General features: G+C 44.7%; 1 protein-coding gene across 1 annotated transcript in view; it reads left to right on the top strand.

Moving 5' to 3' along the window:
* FBP1 (fructose-bisphosphatase 1) overlaps positions 1-23,367 on the top strand; it is a 33,261-nt gene extending 9,894 nt beyond the window's left edge. Inside the window, exons 2-7 of the mRNA XM_049896422.1 lie at positions 8,082-8,244; positions 8,841-8,933; positions 15,446-15,586; positions 19,322-19,459; positions 20,739-20,858; positions 22,893-23,367. Coding sequence (XP_049752379.1) covers positions 8,082-8,244; positions 8,841-8,933; positions 15,446-15,586; positions 19,322-19,459; positions 20,739-20,858; positions 22,893-23,084 — 847 coding nt within the window. The 3' untranslated portion in view covers positions 23,085-23,367. The remainder of the gene's footprint in view (positions 1-8,081; positions 8,245-8,840; positions 8,934-15,445; positions 15,587-19,321; positions 19,460-20,738; positions 20,859-22,892) is intronic.
* The last annotated feature ends 3,457 nt before the right edge of the window (positions 23,368-26,824 follow it).

Here is a 26,824-nt window from a genome sequence, read left to right as displayed (position 1 = left end):
GGTTCTCAGAGAACTGGTCCTAACAACAGAGAGCAGGGTTGTGCCATTAAAGAAGAATCAAAGCAAAAACAGAAATCAGAAGGAGGAGCTGGTTGGGGGGCTCAGAAAGGGTAAGAAGATGTTTCCAACCTTTTGGAAATGTTGAACTTGAGGTGTTAGAAGGCTATCCAGTTGGAGATGTCCAGCATGCAGTGGGACAGGCCAGTCTGGAATTCAGGCACAAAGAACTGACTGAAGATTTGGCTGGAGGCAGAGAGGGAAAACCGAAACCATACCAAACCTGCTGTGGTGGAGTCAGTTTCGACTTACGACGTCCCCGTGTAGTACAGAGCAGAGCTTCTTCGTAGGGTTTTCTTGGCTGTAACCTTACAGAAGCAGTTCACCAGGCTTTTCTTCCACGGACCTGCTGGGTGGGCTTGCCCCGCCAGCCTTTAGGCTAGTAGTCAGTCAACTGCAGACCACTTATACCACCCAGGGACCTAGGCAGAGAGGAAGGGGAGAAGAAATTCAGGACTAGATTTAGAGGAATGGAACATGCACGGCTTCAGAGCTCAAATTTCAGAGAGAAATGGAGCTGGGGTCGCATTCCCGGTTCTGCTCTTTAATCTCTGTGAGGATTTGGCCAGTTGACATAACCTCTCTGAGCCTCAGTTTCCCCGTTTGTAAAATGGAGATAACTGTTTTTTCAAGCTTGGAGTTGTGTGAGGATAAACTGAGTTCATTGAACAGATGACATCATTATCGTCATTGGTTTCCTAGGCTGAAGACTTCTTGTTCTTGGTAACCTGTTATCTCCTTTTCCTTGTCATTGCTTAATAGGAGCCCACGTGCACATCAATAAAGATATATTCCAGGCTGGAATATTATATACTAAAATGATGGTGCACCAACGGATTGGTTACGGGAAACCTCCCCTCCACCATGTGTGATGGTCTGAAAAGATGAGGTCCTCTCAGTTGTGTGAAGGAAGAAAATAAGAAATAACTTTGGTTATTTTATTTTGGAATTATGCGTCAGCTAACACATGTTTAGGAGTCCTGATGGTGCAGTGGTTAAGCGCTTAGCTGCTAACTGAAAGGTCAGCTGTTCGAACCCACCAGCTGCCCCGCAGAAGAAAGAGCGGCAGTCTGCTTCAGTAAAATCACAGCCTTGGAAACCCCACTGGGCGGTTCTGCTGTGTCCTAGAGGGTCACCACGAGTGGGAATCAACTTGACAGCAATGAGTAAAACATGCTTAGGAACACTTGGGTGGTGCGAATGGTGAACGCACTCAGTGGCTAACTGAAAGGTTGACAGTGTGAGTCTACCCAGAGGCACCCTGGCAGAAACGCTTGACGATCTACTCAAGAAAAGTCAGCCACCGAAAACCGCATGGAGCTGGGTTCCGAGACACAGTGCAGTCAGCTCCACGGCAACTCCGTGTGTGTGTGTTTTGTTTTTTAATACATATTTAGGCTTATTTTCAAATTTGCAGGGTTCGTGACAACCATTAGGCTTTCAGAAACTTGACTGTACTCATTTTATATTTCTTGCATTATCTTCTCCATATCACTAGAGAATGAATTGTAAAAGACTCACAGCCAGCAACACACCATTCTAGTTGCCCGTTTTCTACCCATCCGAATGCAAGCAAAGGTTGGGGTTTGTGACCTTTGAAAGCTGTCACCTCTTCTTCAGTGTGTTTCTAAACTGACCCTTGGACGTTCTGGGCTGGGCGAACAGTGGGTCATTCACCATGGAATTATCAGTCAATAACAAGCAAGAGGCCACTTTTCAGAGATACCTTCTACTTTAGCCCTGAGGATTAAACAATAACCTGCCGCCCTCTTTCTTTAGTCGGGTGCTATCAAAACAAGTTTTCCAGCTTGTTCTTTTGCATGCTGTCTAAAGCACTGCCCTGCTTAAGCTCTGCCATGTTGACATCAGGAAGAAACGGACTCCTAAGTCAATTGGCAAACCAAGGAGGGCCCTCGAGAGTCCTTCCCTAAGTGTGGCCTACCCTGGCTCCTGTCCTTGCGCCTATTACTTGCGCCTTTAGAGATGTCATTAAAAGCGGCTTTCCTCTGATCCTTACAGCTCGGCATGTCAAGTATCACAGACTTTATGGCTGTGAAGGAGTCCCCTGGGTGGTGTAAACGGTAACAAGCTCAGCTGCTGACTGACAGGTTGGAGAGTCAAGTCCACCCAGTGGCGCCTTGGGAGAAGGGCCTGGTGATCTACTTCCAAAAAACCAGCCATTTGAAAACCCTACTGAGCACAGTTCCGCTCTGATGCACATGGGGTCGCCATGGGTCGGAACTGACTTGACGACGGCTGGTTTTATGGCTCATCCCGTTTTAGGTTTTAGAAACCACATGCAAATTTGAAAAGCAATTCTAATCTTTAAGGATTTTAAAATACCAGCCAAGTTAACCTGCCCTTTTGCTGCACTCCTCAGCGTATGAGTTAAATGAGTTACAGCTTTTTCCAGTTTTCGGGGGAGGGGGAGGGAGTTGATAGTAAAAGTAAAAGAAGAAATACTGTAGGCAGCTTCTCAAATGTACTTTTGCTCCCCAACCCCAGAAGGAGATCCTTTGTGACTCTGAGGTTTAAAAAGGAATGGTCACGGTGACTTAAACCCTAATGGGGTGCTTTCCCCACTTTAACTACTTGGGCTACGGGGCCAACTAATTTTAATAAAATTGAAGTGAAATGTCGTATCTAAAAGGAAATCATACCGCTAGTAAGATTTTAGTCAAGTGTAAACTTTGATCACTTTTTTTTTTTTTTTTGCCAGTTCCTATGACCACAAAACTGCCTTGGCTGTGTGCCCAGAAGTTGCCTGCAAAACTGGTTTAGAGGTTCCTCCCCACCGCATCAGTCAACACTTATTTAGTAGATGCTCATGAGGCTCTATTGAGAACAAGGATGCTGCCATTTGGGGGTGGGAGGGGCCTACTATGCACCAGGTACATCACGTTCATTAAACCATCAGGGGGTCAGACTGCTTAATGCATGTCACATAGTTGGTAAGAGGGAAAGGCAAAATTCGAACCCAGGGCTTTCTGGTACTTGCTCTTACCAGGACGTCACCTTGCTTCTTAGCCTGGTTGTGTTTATGTTGAGGGGAGTCAGGGATGGGAACAGAACAATACTTAACATTTGTTGGGCACTGGCCTATGTGTATTCTAAGCCCTTTACCCATAGCAACTCATTTCCTTCTCTTCTACAGACTTGGACGTAGATATAAACCAAAAAAGAGCAAACCCAGTGCCATCGAGTCGATTCCCAATCATAGTGACCCTATGGTGGCGTAGTGGTTAAGTGCTACAGCTGCTAACCAAAGGGTCGGCAGTTCAAATCCGCCAGGCGCTACTTGGAAACTCTATGGGGCAGTTCTACTCTGTCCTGTGGGGTTGCTATGAGCTATAAGATATATTATAGTCCCATTTTAAAGATGCAGAAACAAGGGTCAGAGATGCTAAGTGACTTGTCCAGCATTAGCGGTAGAGCTGGGATTTGAACCCTGGTGGTCTAGAGTCCTAGCCTGGGGCCTTGCAGTTTCCTGAGGATCTGGCTGGAGGGAGGGACTATTGCACTTATCTTAATGCTCGGTTATCAAGAGGGTGTGTTAATCTGGGGTGGGCTTTTTTAGGGAGGGTTTTGGCTGGTAGAGAATATGAAGGGGGACATTACCAATACCGCTGGGTCTGTTGGAGTTTCTGATCTTAGGAATCTTTGGATTCCTTTATGACTCTCTAAATTCATTCAAAGTTGATTGAACACTTACTTTGTGTTGGCATGGTTCCAGGTGCTAAGGATATGTGATGAAAAAAATGTCATCCTCTTTTTCAGGCTCAAGAACTGGTAGGTCTTTGTTCCTTCAGAGACACGTTCAGATGTCCCCTCTGTGACAACTATGCATAATAGTTTTAGCCCTCCTTAGGGCAGTTCTACTCTGTCCTGTACAGTCGCTATGAGTCAAAATCAACTCCATGGCACACAACAACAACAACAACAAGAATACACGCAGCATTCCCTGCGTGCCCTGGGCTTTAGCTTCAAGCAGCACCACAAACAACCCGTCTGCTTATAAGAATCTAATCGAGGGCTGTGTGGGGGCTGTTTATTGTCCTCAGGCTGGCCCAGTGAGTGAGCTGCCAGAACAGAGACTTCCACTCTTAGCATCTTGTGCAAAGCAGGTTGGGCGAAGTCCTCTGCTATCAGGGTTTTAGATAGTATTTCCAGGGGTGGCAGCCAAGTCTGCTCCTTGCCTCCCAGGGGCTCCCAGAAAAGAGAGGGTCCTCCCTAGGCCATGGGGTCATTGTCACAATGGAGGTCACACCTCCTTGCTATGGGTGCTCCTGGTCCTCTCTGGCTGGGAGGTGGAGCACAGACCCTAGGGTGCCACATGACGCCACCCATGCTGGTGCTGGTTCCTGAAAACTTTGTCCAGGTCCCTGGCATCTCAGAGGCTTTCCTGGAGCCCGGGTGTCTGCAGCTGCACGTTCTGATCCCAGAGCCACTACCCAGTCTCATTCCTCTATAACCACCTGAGTCAGTTAACATGTTTGCATTTCCTAGGCCAGCCGAGACTTGAGAGCAGGGTTAGTTCCTTCTAGATGCTGTGGTTTTATTTCCAGAAGCTGCCCTAGATCAACCATAACCACCAGTTGCTGTCAAGTCAGCCCCAACTCATGGTGACTCCGTGTGTTCCAGAGTAGAACTGTGCTCCATAGGGTTTTAAATGGCTGATTACTTTCAGACATAGATCATTGGGCTTTTATTCTGAGGCTTCTCTGGGTGGACTCAAACCTCCAACCTTTTGGTGAGCAGATAAGCACATTAATTGTTTACACCACCCACCAAAAAAGAAACCAAAACCAAACCCACTGCTGTCGAGTCGATTCCGACTTATAGCAACCCTATAGGACAGAGTAGAACTGCCCCACAGGGTTTCCAAAGAGTGCGTGGGGGATCCCAACTGCTGACTTTTTGGTTAGCAACCATAGCTCGTAACCACTACACTGCCGGGCTTTCCTTGCACCACCTACCCAAAACCAACCCAGTGCCGTCGAGTCGATTCTGACTCATAGCGACCCTATAGGACAGAGTAAAAAACCAACCCATTGCTGTCGAGTCGATTCCAACTCACAGTGATAGAGTAGGGCCTATTAAATGATGACACATACACCAGGAGCCAGAAAGAAGGCCTATTCTGTTTAAAAAAAAAAAAAGACCTAATTATATTTCTTTTACAAACGTAAAGTAAGATAGAACCTAGAATGAGATTTTAGAAATAAATTACTATATCATTAGTGTTCCACCATTATTTTTCTCCTTTCCAGTCTCAAGAAAGTCTTACCTTTGACTTGCATATATGGCAACCAAATACCCTGGGCTTTCTGGAAGAGTATGATTTAAAAGCATGTCCTAGAATTGCCAACTTTTTGAAAGCCAACTGTAGCTCCTACATCAATAATGACTTTAATAGTGGAAATCTCAGGCTAGGACAGAGAGAAAGTGGGTGTGGTAGTGACAGTGAGGGAATGCAAGGTTGTGTCATCTGCATATCAATGGTTGTTAATGAGTCTTCCTCCAATTCTGATGCCTTTCTTCCTAAAGCCCAGCTTCTGGGATTATTTCCTCAGCATACAGAGTGAATAAAAAAAAAAAAAAAGAGTGAATAAGTAAGGAAAAAGGATACAATCCTGCCGCACACCATTCCTGACTTTAAACCACTTAGTATCCCCTTGTTCTGTTCAAACGACTGCCTCGTCGTCTATGTACAGGTCCCTCGTAGGCACAATTAAGTGTCCTGGAATTCCAGTTCTTTGCAACATCTTTCCAGTAAACATCGTTCTGGCATTCTCTGCTTTCAGCCAGGATCCATCAGATATCCCTGGTTCCATGTCCTCTTCTGAATTCAGCTTGAATTTCTGGCAGTTCCCTGTTGATATACTGTTGCAACCGCTTTTGAATGATCTTCAACAAAGTTTTACTTGTGTGTGATATTAATGATATTGTTTGATAATTTCCACATTCTGTTGGATCCCCTTTCTTTGGAATAAGTGTAAATATGGATCTCTTCCAGCTGATTGGCCAGGTAGCTGTCTTCCATATTTCTTGGCACAGACAAGTGAGCACTGCCAGTGCTGCATCTGTTTGTTGAAACATCTCATTTGGTATTGTGTCAATTCCAGGAACCTCGTTTTTGCCAATGCCTTCAGAGCAACTTGGATTTCTTCCTTCAGTACTACCAGTTCCTGAAATGGTTGACTGCTGACTCATTAACAGAACTGTTCCTAATCCTGCCTCATGAACATCACGGAAGTTAAGATTTACAACACGTAGGATAATCACATCGGATCACAAAATGGTGGACAACCACACGATACTGGGAATCATGGCCTAGCCAAGTTGATACTCATTTTGGGGGCCACAATTCAGTCCATAACATCGACCTACACTGAAAAAATGAGCTGAGACAGCTGCAGCTAATTCATGGAGAGTGCCGGGCTAGATGAGGCATTTGGGTTTGGATGATTTCTGGTGTTGGCTCAGTTTTGCCCAGCCAGAGACAGGCATTTTATGTTTAGAGAAAATGCATTTTCAGGAGACTGGGCAGTGGACACCATGGCAATACATTTCCAGGCGAACCCTCCCAGCAATCTCGGCCAAGGCACCACTGTGCCCTTATCACCCTCTCTCAGCTGCTTGGAGGGATCTTCAACCCTCCTTCTCTCTCACTTCCCACATCTGGTCTTTCATCTTGTCCTGTGCATCCTTCCTGTAAACGATTTCCCCTTTTTTTCTGTTTGCATATTCGATCCCAGACTATGACAACCTATCCTTTCCCTCATTCCAGAAAACCAGTCTGCTTTTTGGCCAAGCCACTTGGATTCTGGGAATTCTACAATTAGTGACTTACAGGTACCTTAAAAATTGGTAAAAACTCCAGTGACCCAGCCCCTCCATCCCAAGGACTCCTCCCAGGGGCGGTGGGATGTTACAAAGAGATCCCTGGCCTGGAAGTCAGTTGAGCTTGGACGATTCCATTGGTGCTTCTGTATCTGAGTTTCTCCTCTATAAAATGAGGAGGTGGGACCAGTCAAAAGCTGTGATCTTCTCAGCCATGAAACCATAGGCCCCCTTGGGTTAGCTCACACCACTGCTCACTTCAACCTGGAAGATTTCCTCGTTTGCTGTGTCTCTTAACTGATTCATTTAACTCATGCGTTCAGGGGCAAAAATTGGTTCTTGGAGGGGATGAAAAAATCTTAATCTTTTATGTATAAAGCACAAATATACACATACAGTATATAAACAGATATGCAGCATGCCTGTGGGATTAAATTTTCGTGGGGGTGAATTAGGAAAAAAAGGTCTAAAAACACTGCTTAAAGGAAATAAAAACAAAAAACAAACCAGTTGCCATAGAGTTGATTCTGACTCATGGCAACCCCATATGTTGCAGAGGAGAACTGTGCTCCACAGTGGTTGGATAGCTGTGATCTTTCAGGAGTAGAGTGCCAGGTCTTCCAAGACATCTCTGGGTGGGTTTGAACTGCCAACTTTTCAGTTAGTAGCCAAGTGCTTAACCATTTGTACCGCCCAGGGACTCCTAAAAAAGTCTCCTTAAAAACCAAAACCAGACCCGTTGCCATGGGCTCTGACTCATGGCGACCCTATAGGACAGAGTAGAACTGCCCCATAGGGTTTCTAAGGAGGGGCTGGTGGATTCAACCTGCCAACCTTTTGGTAAGCAGTCAAGATCTTAACCACTGCACACCAGGGTTCCAAAAAAGGTTCCTTAGGGGGAGCTATAATGAAAACAAACAAACAAAAACCCAACGTTTGAGCTACACAGATTTAACCACAAAGGCATGCTGGGTACTAGCCAAAAGATGAGTGACAGCGTTCCTTCTCTCCAGGAGCCCCTAATCAGAAAGACAACCAGCCTTGGTTTTGCATCTTCCAAACTATGTGTCGTCTTTACTTTCTTCTAAATCCTACTAAACACGAACTTTCATTGGGTTTATGGATTCCCCTACATACTCTGGTGGTCGTGGCTGATATTTTTGTGGCTTCCTTCCCTCTAGCTATGGAATCGCTGGCTCCACAAACGTGACTGGTGATCAAGTTAAGAAACTGGATGTCCTTTCCAATGACCTAGTTATCAACATGTTAAAGTCCTCCTTTTCCACGTGTGTTCTTGTGTCGGAAGAAGATGAAAAAGCCATCATAATAGAACCTGAGAAAAGGGTGGGTCTGCGCTTCTACTGTCAATGGTTTTAACGTTACCGTCTTTCTTCCGGTCTTCATAAATGACCCCACTTGTTCATCCAGCCTGGATTACTAGGAATCACCCTAGATCTCTCCTGAACCACATCGATGATCGTTTCACACCTTCTATTTCACTGTCAAATCTCAGGTCTGCCCTGTCTCCTCCACTGTCCACACCAGCACTGTGGGTCATGCATTGCTAGCTCTCCCATGGGCTCATGTCTAGTCCTAACACTTTATTGCCATGTTCAAGGCTCTTCAAAGCCCGGCTTCTGCTGACTTCCTCTTCTGCTTCATCTCTATCTACCCAGGGACTACATATATATATATATATATATATATATATATATATATATATATATATATATATATATATATATATATATATATATAATTATTTTTTTTTTTCCTGCATGCTACCTCGTATCTTTCATGACAGAGTATAAGTAAATAAGGACCACATTTCTTGAACTTTCCCCTAGATTCTCGCTGTTAATCCTTGATATATACCCTCTATCTGGTTACAGTCTGTTTATTTTTACAGTAAAGTTGCATTTCTTTTTTCTTTACTCCAGGGTAAATACGTAGTCTGTTTTGATCCTCTTGATGGTTCTTCCAACATTGATTGTCTTGTGTCCATTGGAACCATTTTTGGCATCTACAGAAAGGTAAAATGTGATGTATCAAGCCTCTGGTTTGGGATCTAAAGGAAAGTTAAGCTTGAGCATGCAGTCCCATTTCAGTATTGTGGAGCAGCCAGAATATATAATCACAACGTGCTGTAAGGCTTGAAATAGATTAAGATCTCAAGTTCTGACATTTCCAGCATTAATTGTACAATGAAGACCCATTAAGTTTTTAAAAGAAAATGCAATAGTAAAATGTGGGTGGGAGGAGAATGGTATTTCATAGGTTTGACTAAATTTTGCTTTCTCTTATGATGGAAATTTTATACATATGTACATATATATATATATTTTTAAAGAGACAGAATAAGGTAATTATAGCGATGATACTATGTGAACTGAAATTTATGAAAGTATCAAAACAGTTAATATTGCTCATATCAAAATTGTCCTTTAAATCCTCTAAATCAGGGGTGGGCGAACTATGGCCTATAGGCCAAATCTAGTCTGCTGCCTGATTTTGCTGGACCTGCAGGCAAAGAGTAATCAGTCTGCATTTTTAAACGGTTGGAAAAAATATAAAGGAAAGTAGTATTTCATGACCCATGAAATTTAATTTCCAGGGCTCATAAATAAAATTTTATTGGCATACGGTCATGCTCATTTGTTACGTATTGCCTTCGGCTAATTTCAGGCTACAATGGCAGGATTGAGTAGTTGTCATACAGACTGTATAACCTATAAAGCCTGAAATACTTATTATCTTTCTGTTTATGGAAAAAGTTTGCCAACCCCTGCTCTAAGTCATGGAAAACACAGTGACGCAGGATGGGCACCCAGACCCCTGTCCCGGGTCTTCCACCTGTGCGATCTCTGCAAGCCCCTCTACCTCCAGAACCTCTCATTCCTTCTTTTTCTTTAAATGTGTGTGTGTGTATGTGTGTGCATGTGTCTGTATGTATGTGTTTATATAGATGTATATGTGTGTGCATGTTTGCATGTACATGTGTCTATATGTATGTATGTGTGTATATAGATATATATGTGTGTGTGCATGTGTGTGTGTGTGAGCATGTGTGTCTAAGAGGGAGAGAGAAAAGCAAATGAGCGTGTAAGTGCATGCTCAAGTATATAACCTAAAATAACCAAAAACCAAAATAGACAAGTGAAAAATAGAACGAACACCCATGGACCCATCATACAACTTCATATGACCTAAAACACGTCATCGTGGCTTCAGCTCTTGTTTGTTTTAGAAATAAAACCTCCCAGATACAGTTGGTGGCATAGTGGTTGAGAGCTCAGCTGCTAACCAAAAGGTTGGCAATTCAAATCCAGCAGCTGCTCCTTGGAAACTCTGTGGAACAGTTCTACTCTGTCTTATAGCATCAATATGAGTCAGAATCAACTCGATGGCAATGGGTTTGGTTTTGTTTTTTTGAGGGGGTGAGTGGGTAAGATTCACTTTGCTAGGTTCCCTCATGCTGAGCCTCTTGATGGATGAAGCAGTTAGTTGAGTTGAACTCAGGGGTCTCTCCCAGCTCCACTATTCTGTGATTCAGAGGCTTATGGGGTGAGATCCAAATTTGTACTTTATTTTTAAAAGTGACTTATTGTTTAGTATTGTACATAAGCCCCTTTCAAACAGATGAAAAATGGGACACCGTGGGTCATTGGAATGTGTTTTGCTTTTGTCTTGGATGAGAGGCGTAGCACACCAAAATCAATCTGAGTACTAAGAAAAACAGTTGGTGTCAGGTTGATTCACGCTCATGGAGATCTCGTGTGTGTCTGAGTGGAGCTACATACACACCACAGGGTTTTCAATGGCTGTGCTCTTTCGAAAGCACATACCAGGCTTTTCTTCTGAAGTGCCTCTGGGTGGACTCAAACCTCTAGCCTTTTGATTAGTAGCCAAGTGCCTAACCATTTGCATCACCCGGGGACTGGAGTATTGTTGTTGTTATCAGCTGCTGTCCAGTCAATTCTGACTCATGGCGACCCCACGTGTGCAGAGTAGAACTGATCCATGGGGTTTTCTTGGCTGTTATCTTTACAGAAGCAGAATGCCAGGCCTTTTCTTCTGTAGTACTGCTGGGTAGGTTCAAAATGACACCCTTTAGGTTAGCAGCTGAGCACAAACCGTTTGCGTCCCCTACCTAAAAAAGCCAAATCAAACCTATTGCCACCTACTCATAGTGATCCTATAGGACAGAGTAGAACCACCACGTAGGGTTTCCAAGACCGTAAATCTTTATGGAAGCAGACTGCCACGTCTTTCTCTCACAGTGAGGCCAGTGGACTTGAACACTGATCTTCAATTAGCAGCCAAGTACGTAACCACTGGGCCACCAGGAAGTTCTAATTCTCATGCCAGAAAATCAAGGGCAACAATTCATGTATTTTCCAAGTCCTACCATGAAACATACCATTCCTATTGTAGACATGGAAGGATGTCATTTTACCCACAAAGCATCAAATCTATAGTACAACAAGAGAGGTTTGTAGCAGAGGAAGACCTTTGGTTCGTGAACTGAAACAAAAATAAAGCAGAGCTAACATTTGCCAACAAAGCCCTGGTACACAAACGCTTAAGCACTCAGCTGCTAACCTAAAGGTTGCAAGTGTGAAGCTACCCAGTGGCTCTGTGGGAGAAAGGCCTGGCGATCTGCTCTTGTGAAGATTACAGCCTAGAAAACCCTACAAGCTAGTTCTACTCTGTCACATGGGGTTGCTGTGAGTCGGGATCGACTCGATGGCACCGAACAACAACAATGTTTGGAAACCCCATTCTTCACCTCACTTCCTGAAATAAAAACTCTCTCTTAAGGAAAAACAACCATAGAAAACTAAAAGATACTGGCTATCAACTTAAAAAAAAAAAAAAAACCAACTTGCAACAGCCGCTAGAATTATAATTGCTAGCACAACTCAACAGTTGGTCTCCACACTCTTTGCAATAAGCCTGATGTGATGCTCTTCAAAGACTAAAGAGGTGATGAGTGTGACATGTCTGAAGTCATTTCAGTTTTCACAAGCCTTGAAGCCGTTCCAGGGCCTATAGGGCATACACATCGATGTTTCCCGCTTTCTGCAGAGATTGGTCTTAGCTCAAATACATCTCCTTGGTTGACCTGCTCATGGGAACGCATCAGTCACTGGGACGTGGGCACAGGTCAGGCCTTGCCAGAGTGATGCCTGAAACAGACTTGACAGGGCTCAATATTCCATCAAGTCCCTTCCACAGCCTCTCCCAAGGGTTGGAGAGATCCAGAAAGATAGATTCTCCTGAGGACAATATTTGATTCAATATTTGGACAACCATTATGGTTAGAAAGTTTGTCTAAATATTGAATTAAAATCTACCTCTCTATTTAAAGGCTCATTTGGTCTTATAGAGAGAGCCCTCAGTGGCAACTACCATGTGTAAGGCACTGCCTGGCCCTCTGAGGAGAGTTTGCCGCCCGTCTGAGAGAAGGTTGTCTGGTGACGTGACAGCCTCACCCTGCTTCTGCTTCACCTTCTCCACCATTTCAAGTCTCCAGAATCCATGGGGCCTTCCCTATACTTCTCATGGGATGTCGTGGAATAAAAAGAAAATCCAATTCCTATAGCAGGTAGTGGAGCCTGGGTGGCACAGTGGCTAAGAGCTCGGCTGTTAACTAAAAAGTCAGCAGTTTGAATCCACCAGCTGCTCCTTGGAAACCCAATGGGGCAGTTCTACTCTGTCCTATAGAGTTGCTATGAGTCGGAACCGACTTGACAGCAATTTTTTTTTTTTTTTTTTAATGGATGGCCTTAGATAGGTAGAGAAAGGGAGCATCCAGGCGGTTTCTATTTTTGCCAAGTGCTTTATGTCCATTGATACATCCCTAGGTGTCTGAATGAGAATGGAATGGGTTTCCTCGGAGGAAGGGCATTGTGGGGGTTTGGAGGAGGGAATTCATGCTTTAGAAAGGATATCAGGCTAGAAAACCAAACCTGTGATTCAATGAAATTATTTTCTGAGTACTTGGGTCATAGACAAGTGTTGCTATTATTTCATGAAGGAAATTGAAATGTAAGATTGGTGACAAGATTTCAGGGAAAGGTAGTTCATTCTCAGAACATTGCCACAGGCAGTGTGGATGGTTCTGGGCCATGTCCGTGTCTGGGACTTTTCTGGGTGGAGAACTGGTTACTTGAAGTCCCTAGTGGGAGGAGAGGCCTTCCTTCAAAGCCAAGTCACTGGCTTTAAGGAAGCTGGTGATGGTTAACATGACCCTCTAACAGGTGTTCACTTGACAAAGCTTGTGCGGTGGTGTAGTGATTAAGTGCTACAGCTGCTAACCAAGAGGTCAGCAGTTCGAATCCACCAGGTGCTCCTTGGAAACTCTGTGGGGCAGTTCTACTCTGTCCTATAGGGTCGCTATGAGTCAGAATCGACTTGACAGCAACGGGTTTGGTGTTTTTTTTTTTTTTTTTTTGTGCGTTGACAAATTTGGAATTTGGAAAATGTGACCCTATGTTTAGTTTGTGTTTAGCTGCACTGTGCTAACCTGTGAACACAAACAAACCAAAACAACTCAACCTAACCAGCTAACCAGCCAACCAACCAACCAGATGAAAATCATTTACTAAACAGGAAGTGCAGGGGTCATGGCACAAAAGGAGAGAGATGGTTTTTGTCATTCTTCCTTTCAGGTGAGGCGTTCTCAAAGGTCAATGTGAGACTCACCTGCGGTGTGTGGTAAAATGCAGATTCTGCCTTAATGCATCTGGGGTGTGGCCCCATAATCTGCATTTTTAATAAATAACCCAGGTGATGCTAATGCAGGTGGTCTATAGGCTATACTTTCCAGAATTATAGGAAGCAGTTAGCTGGATGTTTCTGCTGGGAGGACCTCCATCTCCAGTTTTATCATATAGATGTGCTTGCTTACTGTGCCACCACCCACCTGTCTGTCATAGTGTGGTGGCTTCTGTGTTGTTGTAATGCTGGAAGCTATGCCATTGGTATTTCAAATACCAGCAGGGTCATCCATTGTGGCCAGGTTTCAGCAGAGCTTCCAGACAAAGACAGACTAGGAAGAAAGGCCTGGTGATCTAGTTCTGAAAATTAGCCAGTGAAAACTGCACGGATTACAACAGAATACAGTCCGATACAGTGCTGGAAGATGAGCCCCCTAGCTTGGAAGGCACTATACACTAGCTGCAACAATGGAACTCAAACATACCAAGGGTCTTGAAGATGGTGCAGGACCGGGCAACATTTTGTTTAGTTGTACATAAGGTCACCACGACTTGGAGCCAAATCCATGGCAACTAACAAGAACTTACTCTTAGCTTAGCTGCTGGGATTTCTGATTAGAAAAGGAACGAATGAAATGTAGGGAAATTACCTATCCTCCTTTATGCTTTGTTTCAAGCAGAGAGTAATCAAGCTGAAAGAGTTGTTTGGGGGCTGTTTTGAAGACTAGCAAAGCCAGTTATATATTACAGAAAAGACGGTTATCAGTAAGCAATACTGAGTAGGAGGCATCTCCGTCAGACGTTCCCTGCTCTCGTATCAGGCAAGCTTTGGGTCACTTGATCCCATAGGCTGTAAAATTAATTTAGTAGGTTGAAACCAGCTTTCTTTCTTTAATGAAAAGAAAAGATTAGAATGCATCTCAGGTTCTATGTGTAAATACTGTCCCGTTAAATTTTTTGTCATTTTGTGTGTGCGTATATGTGTGTGTATTGGTACTGGTCTGCAACGTAAAATCTATTTCTTACTGTGAGTCACGATGAAAAATTTGAAAGCAACTGACCTAGCTTGTAAGGACTCTGGGGGGATGGTCTAAGTTCCTGAATTTCCGAGCATTTCTTTGATGTGTGAGTGAAGTGGACCGCGCTTCTCAGTGGAGTATGCGCTGCAGTTGGCAAGAGCTCATGAGAGCCATTTCCTCCCCAGACTAACTGCCCTCCAGCCCTGTGTTAATTTGTTTAACGAAGGATGGAGTAGGCAGGTGGAAGACACTGATGCTGGTAATAAGATAAAACTAGTGGGAGCCGGCAAGAGGGCCTGTTCCTTTTTGGAAGTGATAATGGAGAAATAAGGGAATATCAGATTAGTAAAATTGGAGGAGGCCTCTGATTGGAAAGAAAGATCCAGATGCAGGAAATTCAGGGTCTGGTGGGAAGGCTGCTCGGGTAATACAATCAGGATGTTACTGATGTGTAGAGTGAGGCCCCTCTGGGAAGATGCCTTATTTCATTAGAAGCCCAGACCCAGCTGTCTTTGAGTCAATTCTGACTCATGGCGACCCCATGTGTTGTAGAATAGAGCTGTGCTCCATAGGGTTTTCAAAGCTGTGACCTTCTGGAAGTGGAGCACCAGGCCTTTCTTCCAAGGCACCTCTGGGTGGGTTCGAACTGCCAGCCTTTCAATTAGTAGTCAAGTGCTTAACTGTTTGTGATACTCAAGGACTACTTCATTAGAAGAGTACCCGACTAATGGATACTGTGAATGGTTTGACTGGAAAAGAGGTCCATGAAACACAACAACCAAAACATTTTTTTTCTTACTCTAGACTTCAGCGGGTGAGCCGTCTGAGAAAGACGCTCTGCAGCCAGGCCGGAACCTCGTGGCAGCCGGCTACGCCCTCTACGGAAGTGCCACCATGTTGGTACTTGCCATGGAGTGTGGTGTGAACTGTTTCATGTTGGATCCGGTGAGAGATCTTGGGGGAGGCCAGGTTCCTTGGCTGGGGTCTGTGAGTAAGCGTGTGTGTGTGTGTTTGGGGTAGGGTGAGAGGTGGGCAATGAGGCCCATGGAGGGACAGAGTTGACAGGGTGGGCTGGCATAGGGAAATGGAGAGACAATATATCCTTCATGAAAAGATCTTCAAGGTGAGAAAGACTATCTGTCCAGAGCACAAGACAAAGTCTTTGTTCCAAGACAGATTCTTTAGAATGGACATTCATCCAGTGACTCAAATGCCCACAGAGGAAGACAGGTCATACAAATGAGTGGCGTGTGCTGGGAAGGCCAGGGGCCGTGGTGGGAACTGTGGGGGACTGGAGAGGGTCAGCAATTGTTACTATTCAGAAACAGGGGCCCAGTAAAAAATGTAGTATTTCTAGATTTATAAAACACTTTACTAGCCTGAAACAGGTACTTGTATGCCAATGTTCACTGCAGCACTATTCACAGTAGCCAAAGGGTGGAAACAATCCAAGTGTCCATCAACAGATGAATGGATAAACAAAATGTGGTATATTCATACAATGGAGTATTACTCAGCCATAAAGAGAGATGAGCTCCTGGTATATACTATGTCGTGAGTGAACCTTGAAAACATAACAAACAAAAAGAACATTATGCTGAGTGACATCAGTTAGACCCAAGAGAGCAACCATTGTGTGATCCCACTTATGTGGAACATCTAAAATAGGCAAGTGCAGAGAGACAGGAAGTAGATTAACAGTAGGTGGGAGGGGAAGAGGGAGTTACTATTTAAGGGGCTGTGGATTTCTATTAAGGGCAATGAGCAAATTTGGAAACAGATAGTTGCGAAGGTTGTGCAACATGGTGAATGTAATTAACATCCCAGAATTTTACATGTAAGAATGGTTGAAATGGAAAATGTTTTGTCACAAATATTTCACCATAATAAAAATTAAAAAACAAAATAGACCAACACTGTGCTAGCTAACTAGACAATATTTGAGGACCAGATGGGGCCTGTGGTTGTCCATTTGCTGCCCTGGCCTTAGATGACACCCATTACTAGACTCTACCTTATTCAAGAAGTCGTTTTCCTGAGGTGAACAAGTATCCCAACTGCACTGCTTCTTCCAAAAAGGGCTACCAAAATCATTAGGTACCACATACGTACACACAAACCTTCAGTCAACCATTATAGCCTTGCTAACATCGAACTCAAGGAAATGAAATGGAGACTCCCCACTTCCCATTACAGAGAAAAGTCACCTTACTGCAGAGAGGACCCCCAGGTGCCATGGACTCAAGGAAACGAAATGGAGACTCCCCACTTCCCATTACAGAGAAAAGTCACCTCACTGCAGAGAGGACCCCCAGGTGCCATGGAGAAGATTCCTTAGCAGTTTTAACTTGTGAATAATCCCTTCCATGTGTGTATTAATGCAAGTTGTTTCTTTATTCAGAGAAACAACAGCTTCCATGGAGCAGAGAATGTGGGGGTAAAAATCTGTTTAAATATTTGGTGGAACTTTGTGGCTTCTAAAACCCACCACTGAAACCTAGACCCCCAAAGGAATAACCTTCAACTCATCAGCCTGTTGTTGATGTGTTTGGTCCAGTAACCCAAGGGGAAAGATTTGGGTGCATACACTCCTTTTAGTTTTTAAAATGTCCTCGGATGACGTCAATGAAACCCTTTATTTATACAGCGCTTCTTGCGGACAAACTGAACACAAGGTACAGACAGTGAACTTGAATCCCCTGTAAGCGACAGGTTGCCCATGATGAGGCCCTCGGGTCTGTGAGTGGCAGGTGGCATAAATCAGAGCACAGGCTACCTTTGTCCCATGAACGCTGACCTAATTGGACCTTCACCTCCTTGGAAGTATGGGTGCTTAATAAATAAACAAGGGTAGAGAATACCACCATCAAGCCCCCGAGTGAGGTGACCTCACACACATAAAAAATAGTGGCAGATGGAGGGCAAAGTTGAGTCTGAGCCCAGGGTGCCGTTTCCAAAACCACTGATGTTGGCAGATTTACAGACTCGTCACACGTTGACCACAGCACCAAACATGCTTCTGGTGACTTCTCTCTTGCCATTGAGTTGATGGATGTGCAGAAAAAAAACAGCCTTTTCTTGTTTCCAGATTGCAGATGTGTGTGTCCAGGAGTAAGTGTCTGTGTGTTTGATAGTCTTTTGTCTTCCCCAGACCTCTGGGCCTCTAAGTGTTCTGCAGATAAAGGATGCCTGCTGTGACGGTCCCCTGCTGGCTGCCCTCACTCTGTTTGGTTCAAACCGTCCTTCTGGCTGATGCCATAGCCCCATGGCCACATACTAGGGAGATGCTATGTTCTTTCTCTTTGTTGTGTCTTGCTGCAAGGACAGGCCGAGGGTTTCTGCTAAAACCACCGCAGTGGCTGTATTTGGGGGCAGGTGTCCATGGGGTATAGCTTCTGGGTCTCCGCGTTTACAATAACATGCATGTGAGACGCACGTGAGACAGCTCCGCTTCCTAAACCTTTTGTAAAGACATTTAGTTATTTGTTTCATTTTACTGATTACCAAAGAATATTTCTACATATTTGCAGCCAAATTTTTGGAAATTACAAAAACCGTTAAAGAAAGCAAAGAATCACTCACAATGATACCTTTCACTAACCTCTGTTCATTTTAGTCTTGTTTCCCTCCCTTCCTGCCGCCCCTCCCCGCTCCTTCCTGTGGCTTGCCCTCTTCCCTCCTCTTCTCCTTCCCTTCCTCCTTGTTTCCCTCCATCCCTCTTTCCCTCCTTTCTTCCCTTCTGCCTCCCTCCCTCCCTTTCTCTTATTTCCTTCCTAGTTTCAGCACACCCCAGCACCCCATGTCACCAGGAATCCATCTTTGCTATGGGACTAGAGGGCAGGATGAGATGTGTTGCTGGAACCCCACTTCTCCTTCACTCTCCCCTCAGTGGGGCACCACCCCTCCCCAAATAGGCAGAGTGTCAATCACCCTCTTATCGGCAGTACCTGGAGCCCCTAACAGCCCTGGGGCCAGAGCAATAGGAATTAGGTGACATTTACCCCCCCCCATTCAAATTTCCTCTAAAGTACCCAAACCCCAAAGGCTTAGCCCAGGTGGCATATGGGGTGGGGGTGCAGAACCCCAGCGTTTTTAGAGGAAAATGGTACATCACTGAGAGAAGGCACCTGAAGGTGTGAGTGCCAAGAAACAAACCTCAGTGTTCTGCTTTTCTCGGCAACATACAAACAGCAAATTTGCATCCAGATAGAAGTGAGTGTAAAGCCAGGAAAAGCCCTGAGTACCTGATGTCTGCCACCCTGCAGGCACCATCTCTCCATACCTGCCTCCCCTCTGTGCCAGCATCTTGTCTTGTAAATGCATGTGGGTCTTGCTTACCATTCTCATTCTCCCTCAGGCTTTGCGCTTGCTTGTTTGTTTTTACGTATTTCTGCTCTAGCTTTGTGTGGTTTCTTCCTTGTTTTACTGAAATCATTTGAGAGCAAGGTCAGAAGTCTCTCTTTCTGACACCATCTGCAGCACCATCTTGCCCCACCCCTCTTCTTCCCTGCCCTGTTGCCTTTCTTCTCCTTCGCTCGCCCCGTCACGATCCTGGGATAGGTTGGCAGGAGTCCCAGGCCATGTCCACCTTCCCGCCCACCCCCACACACCTCAGACAGACCCCCGTACACCTCCCTGATGAGAAGGCTTCTCATCCGCCTTTCCTTCCTTGTCTTCAAGGCCATCGGGGAGTTCATCTTGGTGGACAGGGATGTGAAGATCAAGAAGAAAGGGAACATCTACAGTCTCAATGAAGGCTACGCCAAGGACTTTGATCCTGCCATCACGGAGTATGTCCAAAGGAAGAAGTTCCCCCCAGTAAGTGTGGGGGGTGGGGGTAGGGGGCGGGAGGCTGGTCCTGTGCCAAGGAGCCCCTAGACCACATTTGGGATCAGTTATGTAGACATCTGTTGGTACATGATTCATGATCTGCCTGGTAGAAGAGTGCCACGGAATGGAAGTGGACTGGATCTCCCATTTGTACTGACCCCATGATTGTTAGGAACTGGGAACTGGCATCCCTACATGCAGAGGTCAAAATAGGAATGTCTGTTTTTGGGGGGATTGCCACTTTCTCTCAGCAGAAGAAAATCAGGATGATAAACTCAACCAGACAGATGAGTTAGTGGCAAAAAACCAAAATGTGGTTCTTGTGCCCAGGGCAGTAAGTACCTGTCACATGGTGCCTGTCCCTTTGGGTGATCGTCCTATGACGGGTTGGAAATCCTGCCATCATCTCAAGGCTAAGCGTGTCCATCCTGGTGTCTCTAAACCAGGTGCCATTGACTCATGGCACCCCCATGTGTGTCAGAGTACAACTGTGTTCCACAGGGTTTTCAATAGCTGACTTTTCAGAAGTAGATCACCAGGCCTTTCTTCTGAGGCACGGCTGGGTGGATGCAAACCTCCAAGTCTTGGGCTAGCAGTTGAGCATGTTAACTCTTTATACCACCCAGAAAGGGACAGTGGTAGCTCAGTGGTAGAACTCTTGCTTTCCATGCAGAAGACCTGGGTTTGAATCCTGGCCAGTGCATCTCATGCACAGCTTCCAGCCACCTGTCAGTGGATGCTTGCATGTTGCTATGATGCTGAATAGGTTTCAGTAGAAATGAAGGCTAGGGAGAAAAACCTGGCAGTCTACTTCCAAAAAACCAGCCCATGAAAACTCTAAGGATCACAGTGGTTGGATCATGTTGTGCATGGAGTCCCCATGAGTCGACGCTGACTCAGCAGCAGCTAACAACAACAACAACAATCCCTACACAGCTCCTTACCACGGCAAAATCCTCGAGCTTCTGCTAAATGGCAGTTTGTGTGGTGTCTCCACCATCCCCATAGACAATATCAACCACACCCTCCGTGGGACTTCTGGGGGTAAATTGATATTACTGTCAGACATGTAGGGGGTTATCTCCAATAGTCCATCTTCTGCTTCTTTGGGACAAAATTTTCATCACGTTTCTTAGCACAGTCCCAATTATGCACCCTGTAGGTGCTCAGCCAATGATTATTGAATCAAATAAGCATAGAGGACTCAAACAGAACTCCTTTTCTTTCTTTTCTGCAATGCTAATTGTTGTTGGTCTTAACCTTATAGGACAACTCATCCCCCTATGGAGCCCGGTACGTGGGCTCCATGGTGGCTGATATTCACCGTACGCTCGTCTATGGAGGAATCTTTCTGTACCCTGCCAACAAGAAGAGCCCCAAAGGAAAGGTAACCACGTTCCCTTGGAAACTGGTTGAAAAGCAGTGGATTTAATTTTCAGCCTGGGGAATTTGATTTAGGAGAAAAGGAAGGTTGTGGTAGCTGTTGAGCTCCACAGTAGGTTGCTAAGGATGCCCGTGGCGTGTTCTTTTCTAGATAAAGGCTTACCTTGCTAAAGGCAGGAGATGTCAACTAAAAACCGCCTCTCGAGAGCATTTCCATTGTTATGGCAAAAGATAGTTAATGATGCCAGGAAGGGGACTCAGTGCTTCCCGTGGTTACATGGTTTGGTTTGGGTAAAATAAATTCCACTCATAAAATGAAATGAGACAGTCCAGTCTTATTACCAAGACAGCAAATCAAACGTGTATTCCAAATAGAGGTTTCTTTTGATTGCTTTCAAAAGGTGTAAAATAGAAATAACTAATGAGCTGACATTTGCTGTTTGGAAAGAATCTGTGAGCTTTTAGGTAAGCTGTCATCTCTGACTGTGCTGGCCTAATGCCCATGGCGCTCCCAGCCAGCTGTAAGATGGGCTGTGCTTTCCTATCATGGCTAAGAGATATCCTACCTCTCTTCTGCACAGTGGCAGAGTGCTTGCTTCCAAAGTATGGCCCTCTTCATTTTTCCCAATGGAGAGATTGTCTTCTTTTTAAAATGCAAGAGACGGAATAAGAACAGGAAATCCCCTTCCCAGCCCCAGTTGCTCTTGAGTCGAGTCTGACTCATGGCAACCCCACGTGTGCCAGAGTAGAACTGCTCCATAGGGTTTTCAATGGCTGATTTTTTCAGAAGTAGATCTCCAGGCTTTTCTTCTGCGGCGTCTCTGGGTGGACTCAGACCTCCAATCTTTTGGTTAGCAGCTGAGCATGTTAACCTTTGGTGCCGCCCACCCACTAAAACCCACTGCCATCAAGTTGATTCTGACTCATAGCAACCATATAAGACAGAGTAAAAATGCCCCATAGGGTTTCCAAGGCTGTAAATCTTTACGGAAGCAGACTGCCACGTCTGTCTCCTTTGGAGCAGCTGGTGGGTTTGAACCGATGACGTTCCAGTTAGCAGCTGAGTACTTTAACCGCTGTACCACCAGGGCTCCACATTGACACCACCATTGATATTTCTAATTAACCAAAAAAACCAAACCAAACCCTGCTGTCGAGTCGATTCTGACTCATAGTGACCCTATAGGACAAAGTAGAACTGCCTGATAGAGTTTCCAAGGAGCGCCTGGTAGATTTGAACTGCCGACCACTTAGTTAGCAGCCATAGCACTTCACCACTATGCCACTCAAAATCTCCTTTAGTTAGAAGTATCATTCTTCCTGTAGCCACCTCAGGCGTCCCAACCTATGTGATTACCTGCTTCACAGCACTTTTCTCAAAGGCCTCAAAAAATTGTTCCTTGACACCAATATCAAAGCACCTTCTTTTTCGATTTTGCAAATCTGGCTATCACACCTGTGTGGAACCAGAGCCAGGAAACACCTGCAGAAAACCCTCCACTCTGGAGGCAGACTGCATGGAAATGCTTACGATCAAGAAGTTGTTTAAAAGTAAATGCCAAGATGTATAGTATGCTAAATCCCAACCCTCAAGCCTTAGGAAATTTGTAAAAGGAATGCATACAGAGTTGCAAACAGTATTATACTGTTTGGAGGAGCTGGTCTGCTTTCCAGATGGATTTCTTGTTGCTTTTAGAATAGGCAACGCTCCATCCAAAACACCCAGAATCACTCATTAAGTCCACTTTCTGGGCTATAAAGAGAAGGGAACCAAGGGTTCTGCCAAAATGTCTTTTGGTCCCTAGTCCAGGTGGTGGGTCTCATATTTACATCAGGTAATCTGTTGGCTCTGGCTGGATGAGTATTTGATTAACCCTTTGGTCTCCGATGCAATCCTAAGGGGCACTTTTGTGACCTCATAGAAGGAAAAGGAAAATATAACTCCCGCGAGTCTGTGCATTATTTTGCTACAAACAAGTCCCCTCTCTGTGTAATACCTGGTGGGGTGTGGACGCGGTTCTCTGGCCTTGTTTTCCAGCTGAGACTGCTATACGAGTGTAACCCAATGGCCTACATCATGGAGAAGGCGGGAGGGTTGGCCACCACCGGGGAGGAAGCTGTTTTGGACATCGTTCCCACCGAAATCCACCAGAGGGCGCCAGTCATCTTGGGTTCCCCTGACGACGTGACGGAGTTCCTGGAGATACACAGGAAACACGCTGCCAAATGAAGCGCTGGCTTTGCCTGCACCCAAAAGAATTGCCTTTTATCTGGACCACAGCTCACGCTGCGCTACCCTGTCCTGACTGGGCATCATACATTCCCAGACAGCAGAAATGAAAAGCACGGGTATTTTTTCCCACGATGGCAAAATGCTACGTAATGCCTGGTGCTGCCTAATCAAAACGCTATCACGATAATTCCACTGAATAGTCATGGTACATTTTGAGGGAGTGGGGGAGAAATAAACATATTCTTCCTTTTTAAAAAAGTTTTCATTGCTTTGTTTCAAGTGATAATAATAGCTAATGCATATAACATTATATAACTCTCATGTCATCTTCACAACAACCTTATGAATTAGGTGCTATTATCAACCTATTTTATAAATGAGAAAATTGAGGACAGAGAGATGAAGTATTCTGCCCAGTAAGTAATCCGCCCAATAAGCGGTGAAGCTGGGATATGAACTGAGGCCGCCTGGCCACTAAACTCTAGTTACATCCCTCTTCCTATGTGCTGACCCGTTGCAGGTCTGGGTCTGCAGAACTAACCTGAGCAGGTGCCCTCTTAGAAAGGGTAGAGTTGGTAGGTGAACGGGTATGAATCCGGGGTATACCTGGGCCTGAGCCCTTGGCCTCTCATGTTGTTGTAGGGTGCTGTCGAGTCGGTTCCGACTCAGCGTCCCCACCTGGCTTCTCCTACATGCATGGAACTACCTGAGTCACACAAAAAAGTTTACCTTCTTACTCAATGGTGACTTATCTATGAACACGTAAGACGTCACTGAACTAACAAAGCCTAATAATTCCTCGGGTCCGTATTATTATAAAGGAAAGGATTCATCGTAAGAACAGGACTTGAGAGACAATTTGTTGCAAGTCGGGTTCTCGCTGAGCTCTCTCTATAAATGGTTTCTCCTTAGCTAACCATGGTTCTTTCTGGTGTAGGAGTCCAAGATTGTGGCAAGTCACATCAGGTGTTAAGAAATACCTGTGGTCTTTCTTGAGCTCCAGATTTTAAAAAAAGATATATTTGTTTACTTGTGAACTTCAGATGTCTGTTTAAGTCTTGATTCTTTCCAAATCATAAAAAAGTAAACCAAACCAGTTACCGTTGAGATGAGTCTGACTCATGGCAACCCCATGTGGTTTCAGAGTAGAACAGGGTTTACGATGGCTGTGACCTTTTGGAAGGAGATCACCAGGCTTTTCTACTGAGGAGCCTCTGGGTGGACTTGAACCTCCAACCTTTCAGTTAGTAGCCCAGTGCATTAATCCTTTGCATTACCCAGGGACTCCTCACTCTGAACATTCCCCGTTAATTCCACATTTTTCTCACAGGAATCTTAGTTTGTGCTTAAGCACTGGATTTGCTTATGTTTTCTGACTGGACCCAAAGCCAACTCACCAAGCACCTTTTGATTTTTTACCTTCTTGTGACTCTATTGGCCTTTGGCTCTCAAAGCAGTGAGGGAGATATGGGGTCTAGGAGCCATTTTCTATTATTAAGAAAGCTGTATGTATGGGAAAGGATATACTTCCCCTTCCCTCTCCCCCTGAGCGCCATGACAGAACCAAGCAAAGTAACAAAAGGTCCCCTTTCTCTGCTTTTCTATGTTCCAAGTGGTTCATCGAACTATCAGTTTTAACTGAGAGTTTTCCAGTGATACCTGTTTGCAATCTACTGCCGAAGTACCCAATCATTCTCCAAGAGTCAGACGCAGACAAACAGGCCTAGAGAACGAGCAGCACAAACTGATGATTCTTAGAATCTCAAAATTGGATTTGACCTTGCAGCTCCTTGGATGCTACCACTTGACAGATGAGGCCGAAGCGTTGTATAGTCACATGGCTGGAGCTTGAGTCTACTGGTTCTCAGGCTCCACAATGTCATACTTTCTCTAAAATGGAAGATTCTTCTTTCTTTTGATCAAAACACGTAATGTTTCCTTTGCAAAGAAAAATACCTCCCTAACCACTCAAATATTCAACTTCTTAAAAAAACAAATGTCTCGCCATCAGTTGATTCCGATTCATGGCAACCCTGTGTGTTACAGAGTAGAACTGAGCTCCATAGGGTTTTCTTGGCTGCAGCCTTCATGGAAGCAGATCACCAGGCCTTTCTTCCGTGGTACCTATTGGTTAGTACCTCCTGTAGAGTCAGTTCCGACTCATAGTTATCTTACAGGACAGAGTGGAACTGCCCCGTAGGGTTTCCAAGGTTGTAATCTTTACAGAAACAGACTGCCACATCTTTCTCCTGAGAGCAATTGTTGGGTTCTGACATTGATCTTTCAATTAGCAATGGAGCACTTTAACCACTGTGTCACCAGGGCTCCTTTTATTGGTTAGTAGCTGAGCGCACCTAGGGACTTATTTGGCTGCTAGGGATTTTCTATTGAGTTCCTCAGTAACAGCCTTAGCAGGACATGGAAAGAGTCCCCAGCGCCTCTTGTTTTCACACTCGGGTCTGATTTTTGCTCCTAGAGTTTCCAGAGCCATACCCCTCACCCTCCAATTAAAACCATAGCTGGACAACAGCCTAAATGTCCATCAACAGATGACTGGGTAACCAAAACATGGTACGTACATACAATGGAATACTACTCAACAATAAAGAGAAACGAAGCTCTGATATATGTTACGATGTGGATAAATCTTTAAAATTTCTCGTTAAGTGAAATGTCAGCCACAAGAGGACAAATATTGTTATGTTCCTACTTATGTGAAATGTCTAGAATAGACAGATGTATAGAGACCAAAGTTTATTAGTTTATCAGGGACTGAGGTGAGGGAGGGTGATGGAAAAAATTGGAAATGGATGATGTGATGGTTAAACAACATAACGAACGCAATTAATGTCACTGAATTGTACATGTAAAAATGTCTAAATGGCAAATGTTTTGCTACATGTGTATTTACCACAATTAAAAAATAAACAAACTTGGCCTGAAGCCTAAATTTCAAATGCCCTAAAACAAACCAGTAGAGGAATTTCTCCACAATGACATACTTGACCGTTTGGTGTCCTTTGCCAAGGCTAAGAAATCATTTTTCCAGTTTGACCAGTTGCACTGGGGCCACAGCAGCTGACTTTGCAACGCCTTCTATTGGGGGCAGGTTGAGTCCTACGACCTCTGCCACTCACCAGCTATGTGAGCTTAGTGGAGTCCAGCTAAATGCTCACCAAACTGCTCTCTTGCTGGACTCATGGGAAGACTACATTTCCCAGCACCCCTTGCATTGAGGTGAGGTCCATGTGACTGGGTTTTGGCCAATGGAATGAGGATAGATCACCCACTGCACAATCCACCATCCTCTTTCTTCTCTGCCTTGTCAACCTCTGAAGCTCTGTGTGTGTCTTTGTTTGGTATTAAAAAAAAATATCGGTGGTGTTTTAATCACCTTTTAAAGCAGACAGTTCAAAGATAAAATATTAACCACTTTTAAATTCTGTATCTAAATTTGCAGGATATGTGTGAGAGAGAGACCAGATAAGATTCCAAGAGAAAGTAAATTTCCACTGCTATTAATCAGACAGAGCCCTGGTAGTGCAGTGGTTAAACTGATTGACTGCTAACCGAAAGGTCGGTGGTTCAAAACCACCAGCAGCTCCGTGGGAGAAAGATATGGCAGTCTTATTCCATAGAGACTGACAGCCTTAGAAACCCTGTGGTGTTGCTATGAGTTGGAATCAACTTGACAGCAGTGGGTTCGGTTTGGGTTTTAATCAGATATGAAGCCCTGG

Source organism: Elephas maximus, chromosome 9 (assembly GCF_024166365.1).
Source record: "Elephas maximus indicus isolate mEleMax1 chromosome 9, mEleMax1 primary haplotype, whole genome shotgun sequence".
NCBI classification, from domain to species: domain Eukaryota; kingdom Metazoa; phylum Chordata; class Mammalia; order Proboscidea; family Elephantidae; genus Elephas; species Elephas maximus.
The sequence above is the reverse complement of the archived record's forward strand: the minus strand, read 5'-3'. Positions and strand labels throughout refer to the sequence as shown.